Consider the following 13,441-nt stretch of genomic DNA (forward strand, 5'->3'; position numbering starts at 1 on the left):
GCAAAAAAATATGTTCATGCTTCGTTGACTCTCTTCTACCAACTTTCACCCTAAATAACAAAAAGTAATTATGTGGTATATCTGTAAGCATTTGTTTTTTTCCCTTTTATTCTTAGAAAGTGTTCCTTCTGGGTTGTTTTGTTCTAGTTGGAGGAGGCAGCTTGGCTGAGAATGGAGGAAATCTTCACAAGCAGGGGTTGCAATCAAATACAATTTACAACAATAAATGCTCTGACAGATATTCACTACACCGCCAATACTTGCAGCCTGCACAGTGATTAGCGACAAATACTAAGCAGTGATTCCCAGAATTACTAATGACTGTAATTAGGAATCTTTTAACACAGCAAACCAATTCACGGCATCTTTTCCTAGAAGTACTCTAGAATCTGTAAATAGAATACGGTGTGTTGTAGACTACAAATGGCAAAACTCCTCTGTAGATTTGAGGCTTAGCAAAAGGCTAAGTTCTCCCCCCACCACCTCCATATTGGCTATGATGCTGAGTATTTGCACCCACTTCACTTGCTTGCTTAAGTTGCTGGAAGCAATTTACATGCCCTTCTTCTCACTCTTTGTTTGATTCAGATGTTGGTTGATTTCACTTATGATTGGTGGAGGGATTCCTGTTTATGCCTTGGGAGAGTTCCTGTTTTTGCCTCAGATGTGTAACTTCATATCAAGGACTTCTTTGATTTGCATATGGCTATATAATAAAGCAAACTGGGGCTATGGGGCGCTCAGATATTGCCATCAGCATTGAAGAGGCCTCCCAATCCCATCCTTTTTTCTTAATGAGTCTGTTTTCTTAATTCCGCACCGTTCTCACTCAAGACCCAGAACTGCAAGCCACGCTGGTACGTGGCAAAGGTGAGCAGTCTCCTGACATTATGTTCAGTCTAATTCTCCCACAAAGAGTCCTCTTCCTCATGTCTCTTTCCTCAAACCCACCATCTCCTTCCTCCCTCCTCACCTACCCATCTCTTGCAGGCAATCCAGCCCAGACGCTACTTTTCATTCTTAATTTTTGTCTTTATCATTAAAAGAGAAAGTTTTTGCATCTGCTTCTCTCCCCACCACTTAATGGTCACAGTTCCATGTGCCACATCATCTTTCTTAAAGTGACATGAGCTCCCTAAAGGAGTCTTCTGTGCTCCCTCATGTCATCTTTGGGCTGGCCTCTGTGGGACTGGGGAGAAGTAAGAGTTGACTGAGCAGCCCTTCTCTGTGCTGGGCTCCCAGAGAGAAGCTCGCCATGACTGCGAGGAGCAGGGACGGCTGCTGGGCCACAGTGTGAGAGGAGCGCAGGCCTTCGACCCAGTGCTTCCCAGGCCTTCCATCTGCTGTGTCTTTCAGCCTCAATTAGCAAGCCAGCAACCTGGCTTGAGGCCCTGACACTGTTGGTGCTGCAGCAGGGTGAGGTGCTGGGTTTGGGTGTGACTCAGTGGCCACCTAAAGGACACAGGACAAGGCTGCCTTGGAGGACTACTGGGTTTTGAGGTGACTAAGTCAGGCAGGATGGAGCCACATTATATGGGATGAGCACTGGGGCAGGGGGCTCCTCATCCAAGAGATGAAACAGCTGGAAGGCAGTGGGCCAGGCCTCTGGGAGGGCTGCAGCCTAGGGCAGGATCAGTCCGGCTGGAATGAGATGAGAAGCCCTTCAGGGACAGTGACATAATGAGCCTGACCCCCCAACCAGAGAGCAGAGCCATGGCTGAGCTCCCGATCTCCCAGTGCCCTTGGCAGCCAAGCCCCAGCTGTGCCATGCGTCCAGGTGCCTCGACTCCCAGCATGCTGCTGGCTCCAGGGGGCGGGGCATACTGGCCTCACCTCTGCAGAGAGAGGAGTAGCTAAGTGGCGAGTATGACCAGAAATCTGTGTGTGGGCAACCCTCTTCCAGTAGCCTCCCCCCTTTTTCTGACAGAAAATTTAGGATAAAGTCAGGAGTTTTTTGTTTTAAGGCAGGAAAAGAGAAAGGAGAGATCATTTGTTTCATGTAAATAAGAGATGGTAGGTCACATAATCAGTGGATGTCACAACTAGCAAGGTTCTTTGCTCTGTCCTCATCTAAACCTCTTGTTTTACAAATGGAGAAACTGAGGCCTGGGCAGGAAAATGCCTTGTTCAAAGTCACAAATTAGAAGCAGGACTAGAAACAAACTTGGGACCCTTACATGATAGTTTCTATTATAAGCAAGTGCCAGGCTCTGCACTTACTCATTGGGATCCTTAGAAGCCCCTGACCAGGGCTGCAGACCAGAAGGACGGAATGAGGAATGTGCATCAGAACCATTTGAAGAGCTCTTTCAAAATACACATGCTGGGGTCCTGGTCATGTTTATTTTTGAAAAATGCCCCCAGTGACTCTGGTGCATATTTTTCAATTACACTAATCAACGCAGCTAGTCCAGTTTAGCTCTTCAAATATGTAGCAGAGAGAAGAAAATTCTTAAGAGTGCTTCTACCTGCCAGCTCTAGGACCCTCAGAGTGGAAAGAGTGCAGACTTTGGAGCCACAAAGGCCTGTTTGAATCACAGCTCCTCGGTGTTACTAGTGTTATGGTCTTGAATATATTGCTTACCCTCTCAGACCCTCAGTTTCTTTACCTGTAAAATACAGTGACCAGGGTTGCCAGCAGAGTAAATGAGATACAGCCTGGTCTCACACACACACCCCTCTCAACAACTGGTAACTCCCTTCTCCTTATCTGGAAGCCTAAACAGATTATGGATTAACTGTGGGTGGATTCTACTTTGCAAATACTGTATCCTTGTATTTGTGTAAACAAAGGAGACCCCTAGCATACACCCTGCTCACACCTCATGATGCCTGTTTTTGGCAGTGCCCAAGTCATTCTTTCATCTGTCTGCATGTTTATTGATGGCTCTGGAGTCCCACCCTGCCCCAGCCAAGGCCTGACCCCTGAGTACCTGGTACAAATATTGATCGATTTATGACCTATGCAACTTACGACTATTTGACTTTATGACCACAATCGCTAGCCATGACTGCTCTGTGTCTGGCAGCGCAAGCGTTGCCCAGCTGGGCGTACAACAGTGCGGGCCAGCTTCCGGCAGCACTACCATCTCCGCGTGCACCATTTCAACTGTTATCCCAGACTTGGTACAGCAATTTGTGTTTTGTGTCTTGGATATTTTTCATCAAACCCCTCCAAAGATGTCTACCAAGAGGAAATTGTCTTTGCAAATATTAAACCAGTTGTACTGGTAATGCAGTGTTTTACTTAAACCTGACGAATGTAAAAAGAAGAAACAAAATGGTGTAGAGATGATACGAATGGCATAAAATGAACAAAATTATGATATATAACAATAATGAAAGAAAATTATCATAAAATATGACTTAAAGATTTTTATAACATCATTTCACAGTACTGTACATATAGCCTACTCAACTTACAACCAAATCATGTTACGACTGGTCTGTGGGAACCAATTGTGGTCGTAAGTCGAGCACTAGCTGTATAAGTCAACCTGGTTCAGGGCGCTAGCTGCCACCCTCAGGAGGATGTCCCCCTCTCCTAGGCTTGGCCTGGCCTCCTCCTTGAGATAGAGGTTTTCTGGTCCTCCCAGCTGATTGGAGTGCACAGCTAACATGTTCCCTGAGGATGCAGAGTAGAGCAAGGCAGGGAGACCGAGGGTCTTCAGGGAGTGTAGTGCAGAAACCTTATTTTCTTTAATCTGGCTTTTTATTTTGATTTTTTTTCCTTTGACTCAGACTGCCCTCTCCCAGCACCTATACTCACCCACCACCCTCTCCCTTGCTTAATACTTAAGCCACCAGGAAAAATGAGGTTCTAGTCAACATCCAGTAATCTTAGGAACAAGGTCCTGGGTCTACTGACTACTGAGACAGAGTTACACATAATATCTTGGCATTTGAGAATGACGCTCTAACCAACTGAGCTACCAGCAGGGTTTTATTGGACTTTGATGTGCCTGGGCAAACAGATCCATCTCTTCAGTTCGATAATAGGAGGAAGAGGAGTGGATAAAGAAGACTCATTACTTAAACAGATAATAGAATAAAATTTGTAGAAATAGATTCTACAAATTGAAATGATTCAATGCGTTAAAAGATGGGTTGGTGAGAAAAAAAGCACATACCTGTATTTTGTAAAATTCCTAGTTTTAACAAATTTCCAGGTAGAAACAGTAAGTTACTTAAAAAAGGTAAAAAACTCAAAATGGCATTGTTTCTATCTGCAATCTGGAAGTTAGAAGAAAGTAGACTAGCATCTATCAATGAAAGGACTGCAAGGCAATTATCTTAAACACAACTAAGATAAGTTTCTGCATCATCAGCGCAAAAATATATATATTTGAGGATATTCTGAGATACGTCTCCCAGGTACTCATCTGTCAGCACTTCAGGAAAGGCTTTAACCAAAAAAAATATATATATATCCTAGAACAAAGACAGATGGAGAGGAAACAGTTGTAAACAACAAATTTTGCAAAATATAAAACTTTAAAAGATTAGATTAAAAATATGAATGGGTAAAGATAGATAGAGAATGTGTAAGGTAAGTGCTAAATAAGAAATTTAAAAATGTAAGAAATTACTTTGAAGGAAATTCTAAATAATAATCAAGCACTAAATATACTAAATTTTCTCTGAAAATGAGGAGCTGAAGGTGCTTAAATTCTGATTTTATTGGTGGGGAAAACATCCAAGGGGAGGGGACCTTCTTATGGGAAAGTAGGTTATATTTAGTAGACATGTATCTGATTTTGAGTGAGAACTTCCAAGTTAACAAGGGGAAAATGCAAAAATAATAACCACCTATAAAGCCAACAAAGGAAATAAATGGAAAAAGAAGAAACAAAAATGTTTAATAATAAAATGGAAGAATAAAATAAAACATATTAGGCCCTGTCTGGTTGGCTCAGCAGTAGAGTGTCGGCCCCATGTGTGGAAGTCCCAGGTTTGATTCCCGGCCAGGGCACACAAGAGAAGCGCCCATCTGCTTCTCCACCCTTCCCCCTCTTTTTCCTCTCTGTCTCTCTCTTTCCCTCCTGCAGCTGAGGCTCTATTGGAGCAAAGTTGGCCTGGGCACTGAAAAAATGGCTCCATGGCTTCTGCCTCAGGTGCTAGAATGGCTCCATTGGAACAGAGCAACTCCCCAAATGGGCAGAGCATCGCTCCTTGGTGGGCGTGCCAGGTGGCTCCCAGTTGGGTGCATGCGGGAGTCTATCCATCTCTCTGTCTCCAGGCTTCTCACTTCAGAAAAATACAAAATAAATAAATAGATAGATAGATAAATGAAACATATTAGTTATGACAATAACTTTAAATGGCTAAATTCTGTTAAAACCCAGAGATTGCCAAATGACTTTTAAAAGATAAAGTCTATGAAAAAATATAATTATGAGCCTAAATCCATAAAATGACAAATCAAGCTACATTAGAAACTCAATGGTAAAAGAATAAGAATGTAGTCATAGTGGAAGACTTCAGTATGTCTCTCCCAGAACTTGAGTGATATAATTTAATAATAATAATGAGGACACAGAAGAACTGAGTAATGCAATTGGTAAACTTGATTAAATAAAATTTTCAAATAGAGCATATAGTTTTAGGTCCATGAAATGTTTACAAAATTAATCAAGTACTCATCATCAAACAAAAACCTTGACAAATTTTAAAAAGCAAGGATTTTACAGGCAATATCTTTCTAGTTATATGTCAATAAACTTACAAATAATAAAAGAAGATCATTTGACCTTCCAAAAAATTCCTTAACTCTCGGGAAGAAACACATTCTGTGATAAGCCTTGGATCAAAGTATAAATTCAAAAAGAAATGAAAAAGAAAAGAGGAAGAATTACAAACAATGTAGAAATAAACAAAGAGAAAATAATCTTAAACATGTTCATTCTTAAAGAAGAAACATGAGAAAATAATGAAACTAGATATTTAAGAAATGAGAAAATCAACAAAAAATAAACCAAAATAAACTGATGACCTGCCAGGTGACTATAGGCACATGAATGACCTGAGGTACAATCAGCCAAACTTCCTGACTAATCTCAGATCAAATTATTGACCTACAAAATTGGTTGCAAATGAAAAGCTTTTAAAAAATTAATTGAATTTATTAGGATGACACTGGCTCACAAGACGGTGCAGGTTTCAAGTGCACAACTCAATAAACACCATCTGTCCCTAGCAAAGTCTCTAAGCTGCTAACATGCAAGGATGGTTTGTTATGCAGCAAAAGGTAACTGATCCAAAAAGGCTCCTCAAAAAGGGTCTTTTTCTCCTCTGTTCTACCCTAATAATACTCGTAACACTACATTATCTGCCTTTCCTCTACACCAGACTAGATTCCTAGAGTGTCCTAGTCTTCTCTGTATCTCCAGTGTTTATCACATAGGGCACAATTCAATTGAGGTTTGTTGACCAAATGAATGGTCACACATTTAAATGGGATATTGCAGAAAGAAAGACATACCATATGATATAGCTATTCTACTTCTGGGCATACACCCAAAATAATTAAAAGCAGGGACTGGAACAGATAATTAATTGCATACTCATGTTTATAGCAGCCTTATTCACACTAGCCAAAAGATAGAAACAATCCAAGTGTCTGTCCATTGATAACCAAATGTGGTATATATGTACAATGGAATATTATACAGACTTAAAAAGAAACTTTTGACACATAGTACAACATGAATAAACCATGAATACATTATGCTAAGTGAATAACCAGATACAAAAAGTCAAATACTATATACGTGTAATTTCATTTATATAAAGTACCTAGAGGAGTCAAATTCACAGAGGCAGAAAGTGGAAGGGTGGTTCCCAGTGGCTGGAGGGAGAGAGGGGTGGGGAATTAGTGTTTGAAGGGGACAGTTCCAGTTTTCAAGATGAAAAGACTTCTAGAGATGAATAGTTGGTGATGTTTGCACAACAACGTGAATGTACTTAATGCCATTGAACTGGACACTTAAAGTGATGATGTCTATTTTATCACAATTAAGAATAAATAAGTGTAAAAAACATATAAAAGTAGTGACAATGGTATGATTTCTTCCATCAGATATTCCCTGTGAAATTATCAGTGTTCGCACACTCATGCCAATGATCAAACACACACACGCACAAAAAAAACAAGTTGATCAAATGATTACAATTAAAAAAGAAAAACTTTGAAAAAAAATTGCTTTATTTATACATTCCTCCTTTTCAGTATCTTCCGCTTAGCGTTTTTCAACAGCAAAAGATTACTTTACCATTAGAATCTATAGTTTTCTTCTAAAATAATAAAAGCTGTCTTTCATAGTCTTCTGATGACTTAATCTCCTTTTTTTCTTAGATAGTCTCCTGAAAGAAACAGAACAGGGTTATCAGTCATGAACAGCAAATTATCACCATAATATGATTCATTCATTTATTTGTTTATTCCATAAACCTTGGAGAGGGACTACCAGGTGTGAGGCACTCTGCTAGGCACTGGAGATACAAGGGCGGCTGGATAGTTAGGACTCAGTCCCTGCCCTCAAAAAGTTCATTGTCTAGCAGTGGAGACAGAAAGATAGAAACATTAGTTATGTTCCTAGAATCTTTCACAATAAAAGCTTTGTCATAATTCTTTACTTCCAAAGTTTCCTAAAAAAATCATGCATAATTTTTTGATAGAATAAAATATATAAATAAAAATGAAGGAAATGGAAGTAATGAGACATGTAGCTGGGTGTGAGTGGTACCAGCTATGTCCATCCCTCATGAGCACCAATCATTTCCAAGCTAGCCCGTCCCTTCCCAGAGCAGTGCATTTTAGTAGTATGATGTCAGCTGTCTCCTTCTAACTAATACACATTCTTTAGAGCTTTTGTGGCTCTAAGCAAGACTATATAGTTTCTAGAACTTCAACCTGCAAAATATACCTTCTTTAGAATTAGGGTTAATGTTTTTATTGTTAGACCATTAAATTTTGATTCTTCCTGTAGTTTAGTATAATAAATATCCTTGAAGCATGTTTGCTTCAGTGAAATGCTTTGTTAGTGATGCAACATCATTCTTTCTAAAGCCTCAGATGTATATCAGGTTTATTCTATATATTATCTGTGATTTGACAGTCCGATTTTTTTGTGACGTGTATACAATAAGACAATGGGAGTGTTAAAGATGTGAGAACCTAAAAAAAAAGAATATATAGTTTCTGTGCTGGTACCTGATTTCTCAATTACTCCTTTAGGATTCAGCTCCCTGGAGCCTTCCCTGATTCTGTTGTGCAGGGGCCATTCATGTATTTGTTCATCAAACATGCATTAATTGCCTACTCGACATTTGACACCATCTTAGCTACTGGAGAAAGGAGAATGATTACAACACAATTCTTGCCTTCTAAGTGCTCACAGTCTAAGTATACAAGGAACTGTGATGGCAGTAATAATAAAAGTATGCATAAAATACATGGCACAGTGCAGAGATGCCTAAGACCTGACTTGGCTTTTCAGTGGATTTTAGGAATTTGCCAACTGGATGTGAAGGGGCAGCAACAGAAAAGGAAGACATTTCAGGAAGACAAGACAGCATGTATAGAGGCATAGAAGGCAGAGAATATCTCTTGATCAGCTGTGATTTCCTAGTTTATTTGGACAGTGCGTACACATCGTAGATCACCACCATTTGTTGAAAGAATGGAGGGATTGGTGCTTTCCTTACTAGTAGCAGTAAAGGCTTCTACTATTTCAAAACACTCCAAGCAACTCCAAGAAATTTTTAGAAATTTCAATTTAAATTAAAAATCTAAACACAGACACAATTTATAGCATTCATTAAGCTCAACTCCCATAATTTCCCAGCTCTCTATTAGATCTTTATTCAAAAATGTATAGACAGGGGAGGAGGTTGCAATAAATACCAACAAGCTGCCTGCCTGACTCACAAATACTTCTTTCCTGTGAAAGGTTTCTTTCTATAAGGTGGCCCCACCAGCTACATCTCTTGGTTAGTTTTTTTTTTTTAATTGTTGCCTCCCTCTTCTTCTCCTACCCAGCTGAATGCTATAAGGGCAAACCATATGATCCCAAACTGGTCTAATCAGGTCTTAAAAGAAATTAAGAAGTAGAATGCAAGGCTTGGCCATGATACCATTCAAGAAAGGATGCAGTTCACAATAAGACAGAACAAACCTGATCGTCTTAGGAGGAGAGACCAGAGAAAGTTCTAGCAGTGTTCCAGTCCCTGGAATCCATTTTCCCTGTGGCTTAGCTGGACTCCATCCTTCCAGTAGTTCTATAAGTATCCTTCCAATCAAATCCTACTTTCTGTCCTAGCTGATCTGATCTCTGTCGCTTGCAGTCAGAAGACTTGACTACCATAGGGAACAAAGGCAAGCACCAGGAGACAAAACTTACCCAGCTTCTCTGTGGCTTCCACACAGACACTAGGATACATGCCCTCTGTATAAGTTGCCACCAGAAGATACAGATTGGTCTTCACTACAACCATACCAGTGTTTTCCTGGATAAGAATAAAATCGAATGCTCTTCTCTTGGTTCTAATCACAGGACTAGCAGTTATACTCCAACCCTATTTTTTAACTATTTCCTGATTTTTGTACATTCATACATTTGTTTTTGGACTCTCTGCTGTTTCAAAGATTTAGTTGTCTTCACCCAAAAAGTTTCAGACTGTTGTAATAACAGCATGGGTATTATGAAAAAGTTCCCCAAAGGACTGTAATATACCCCTATGCCAATGAGAATACATTGAGAATACAACGAGAATACATTTTGGGATTGGACAGCTCTGGGCTGAAATCGCAGCCCTCCATTTTCTGCTGCATGATTAAGGAAGAGTTATTTAACCTTGCTTTGCCTCAGTTTCCTCATCTGTAAAATTAGGCCACTTAGTTTATAACGTGGATCAAGTGTGCCTAATCTATAACAGGGATTCCAGTAAATGTGATTTCATCTCCTTAATTCCTATAGGCAACAGAAAGTCAAGAGAGGTTTTAAGCACTAGGTAACATCACTTTTTTTAAAAGGCAGATGTACAATATGAAGGATAGACTGTAGCAGAGACAGTTCAGGCCAGGCTGAGCTGATAGATCTAGAACAAATATCTCTCAAATCCAGGCTCTCTGTTAGTACTTGCTTTTGCGCATGCTCTCCTAGCACTAGACTGCTGTCTCAAACATCGCCATTGTAATGTTTACAGATAGGATCAGAAGAGACACAGAAATTTGAAGTCAAATTCTTTTCTTAAGGTTTTTACCCAGCTGTCTTCAAATCATCAACACTCACATTCTTAGCATAAAGAGAATAATCGTCTGCCCGGACACACTTGTAGATCTTTTCCTTGAAATACAGTCCTTCTCTCCTGGCTTGCAAAGGGTTCTTGGCGAATCCATTCACAAGTGTTTGGACATCGCTGGGCATTACCTGCAATTAGAGGTTAAATAGGCTGGGAGTTAGCAGACTATGGCAGGTTGGCCAAATTTGGCCCATGACTTGTTTTTGTAAGCCTTCAAGCTAGGAATGGTTTGTTGTTGTTGTAGTGGTGGTGGTGAGTTGTTTTTGTTTTTTTTACAGAGACAGAAAGAGAGTCAGAGAGAGGGATAAATAGGGACAGACAGACAGGAATGGAGAGAGATGAGAAGAATCAATCATCAGTTTTTCATTGCAACACCTTAGTTGTTCATTGATTGCTTTCTCATATGTGCCTTGACTGTGGGGCTACAGCAGACTGAGTAACCCCTTGCTCAAGCCAGCGACCTTGGGTCCAAGCTGGTGAGCTTTGCTCAAACCAGATGAGCCCACGCTCAAGCTGGCGACCTTGGGGTCTTGAACCTGGGTTCTCCAAATCCCAGTCCACTCTATCCACTGCACCACCGCCTGGCCAGGCTAGTAATGGTTTTTATATTTTTTTAAGTGATAAGGGAGGGGGGGGGGAATCAAAATAACAATATTTTGTGATGTGTAAAAATTACATGAAATTAAAATTTCAGATTCCATAAGTAAAGTTTTATTGGCATATAGTCATGACCATTCTTTCATGACGGTCTAGGGCTGCTTTTCACATCACAACTGCAGAGGAGTTGTGTAGTTGGTCACAAATCATCTGGCATGGAAACCGAAAATGTTTACTACGGCTCTTTACAGAAAAAGTCTGTTTAAAACTCTTATGCCCAAACCCCCCCCCCCTTTTTTTTTTAATGTAAAACCCTGTGCCCAAACTTCTTTTTCTTACACTAAACCCAGGTGAAGCTACGCACAAGCTCCGTTCATGGAGTTTGATGAGGGCGGCGCTGTCCACGTGCTTGGTTGCCAGGAGGGAATCTAACAGTAAATTTTGCAAATTGCTCATTCTCCCTCAGCTCTTAAAAAGCGTGCGTTGAAAGGATCGGCGCCGGCTAGCTTTTCACAAAGGCCTGTGAACACAAATCTCCCTCAGGTACTTTGGACAGTTTTAGGACCAGCAGGTGTTCTGAGAAAAGATAAAGAGGGAAAGTGGCGGTCGATCATCTAGTATCCACCAAAACCCAAAGAGGAAAATAAAATCACAGCATCATAGGGAATCACAGTTCCCACGGGGCAAGTTGTGCAATGAGTTTGGAAAATCACACCTCATAATTTTCTAGCTATGTCAGTGGTTTGCTCAGAATCATCTGGGATTAAGAAACAAAAACACCTTGGCCTGGAGACACCCCTGACCCCCGAACCAAGTAAATAAAGCTAAATAATATGCTGGTCCAGAGTCCTCACGTTCCCTTCCCGCTGATTGGCATCAGGACATTAATCAGCAGCTCAGAGGACTAACAACACGTCAAAGGTGCTTAAAGCAACATTTTCCGCACAGGTCAGCAAGCCTTCCTGGACGGTCCTCATTAGGCCAACCTCCACAAACACTAGTCTTTCCAAGGGATGCTGAAGACAGGCGCCCCTTTCCCGCCACTCACTTCGCCATGGTTTGACCCACAGGTAGGGGTGCGGTAGGGCTCCCCGGAGCGGGACGGAGGGCGATGGCTGGGGAGACGTGCAGGAAGCAAAGGGGACTCGGGGGAGCACGGCGGGCCCGGCAGGTGCGAAAGCCACCGGGTCTCGGGCAGGAGCCCAGCGCTCGGCCAGGGGCTGGTGCGCCGAGCAACCGCCCATCCCCCGCGCCGGGAAAGGCGCGGCGGGGAGGCGATGTGCCAGCTATTGGCCGTGACAGGTGCCCGTCACCGGGAAGCGCTCCGACTGGGTTCCAGACCCGGACTTACCAACCCTTGTTGGCACTTCGACCTTTCAGGTAACTCCTCCGCCTGGCCTGGCGGCGGGACCGCAGTGGCACCAGGTTCACGGAGGAGGCGGCTCCGCGGGTCGCGGGTCCCCGTCCGTTTCCGCGCGCGCAGACTTGTCGCCGTTGTGCCGAAGTCCAGAGACACTGGACGCGAAACGTTCTTTCATCCCGAAGCGCCGGGCGCACGGAGTGGGCCGCAGGTGCAGGGCGCCGAAAGTCGGGCCAGTCCGGAGCCGAGCGCGGCGCCGGGTGCGGTCAGCACCCTCCCTGCCCCGCCGGGCGGCGCAGCGCGCATCCTGCCGGCGGACTGGGAAGGGTCGCGGCCCTGGGGGCGGTAGGGTTACAGCGCGCAAGCTCTAATGACCCCTCTCCCTTAGGTACGGTCCTTGAGGGGCGGAAGAGTGAGTAAAGGGGACACTGGCACAAGCACATTTTGTGTGAAAGCCTCTCCTTTCTCCAAGCAGGCCTGTCGCGACGTGTGGGCTTAGGTAGCCAGAAAGTTACGACTCGCGGCTATCAGTCAGAAAACTACTTGCGATGCGACTCGTGAAAGCCGGGCTAATAATCGCGACAATGTCTCCAAAAGGCTCCGCTGTAAGAGGATGTGGGAAGCCCGGAATCCAGGGGGCGCACGTCAGTGCCCAGAGAACCTACCTGCTTAAAGGAGGCTGGTGCTGAAGACACTATCAAGTTATGGGGAAAGTGTGGATGGCTGATGTTCAGAATCCGTTCCACCTCCGTTCAGGGCCACAAGTATTGATTGTTCATTAAACAGAAGCGAAAAGATGGTGTTGAATCCTCATAACTATATAAGCTAATTTCCTAAAGTTTTTCTAGGGGCTCTGTTATTTCGGACCACAATGAAAAATTTAGACAATGTTGATCTGGTAACTGACAAACTCCCAAGATCAAGAGCTCAGAAGAATGGTTGGTACCACAGTATCTGGCATTTTGAAGTTTATATTTGGTAGTTGCACTGAGAACTGGCTGGTGTGAAATATATATTTTTTTATGTTTTCTGTTTCATTCTGCTCTTTATTATTCCCTTCTTTCTGTTAATTTTGTATTACTCTGCTCTTCATTTTCTAGCTTCTTAAGGTAGAATTTTAGGTCAATAATTACATGCCTTTTCTAATATAACGAAGTTCTAGTTTCTTTTGAAGCATTGTTT

The 13,441-nt window shown here is 42.4% G+C and overlaps 1 protein-coding gene across 1 annotated transcript; it reads right to left on the minus strand.

The window, feature by feature from the left end:
• Positions 1 to 7,206: 7,206 nt before the first annotated feature.
• PFN4 (profilin family member 4) lies at positions 7,207 to 12,367 on the minus strand. The gene is made up of 5 exons (XM_066264734.1): positions 12,251 to 12,367; positions 11,239 to 11,475; positions 10,293 to 10,430; positions 9,402 to 9,507; positions 7,207 to 7,362 (listed from the first exon to the last, which is right to left on the minus strand). Exons 2-5 carry the CDS (start codon positions 11,353 to 11,355, stop codon positions 7,334 to 7,336), a joined length of 390 nt encoding a protein of 129 aa, XP_066120831.1. The 5' UTR covers positions 11,356 to 11,475; positions 12,251 to 12,367; the 3' UTR covers positions 7,207 to 7,333.
• Between the last annotated feature and the right edge of the window lie 1,074 nt (positions 12,368 to 13,441).

This window comes from Saccopteryx bilineata, chromosome 3 (genome assembly GCF_036850765.1).
Source record: "Saccopteryx bilineata isolate mSacBil1 chromosome 3, mSacBil1_pri_phased_curated, whole genome shotgun sequence".
In the NCBI taxonomy this organism is placed as follows: Eukaryota; Metazoa; Chordata; class Mammalia; order Chiroptera; family Emballonuridae; genus Saccopteryx; species Saccopteryx bilineata.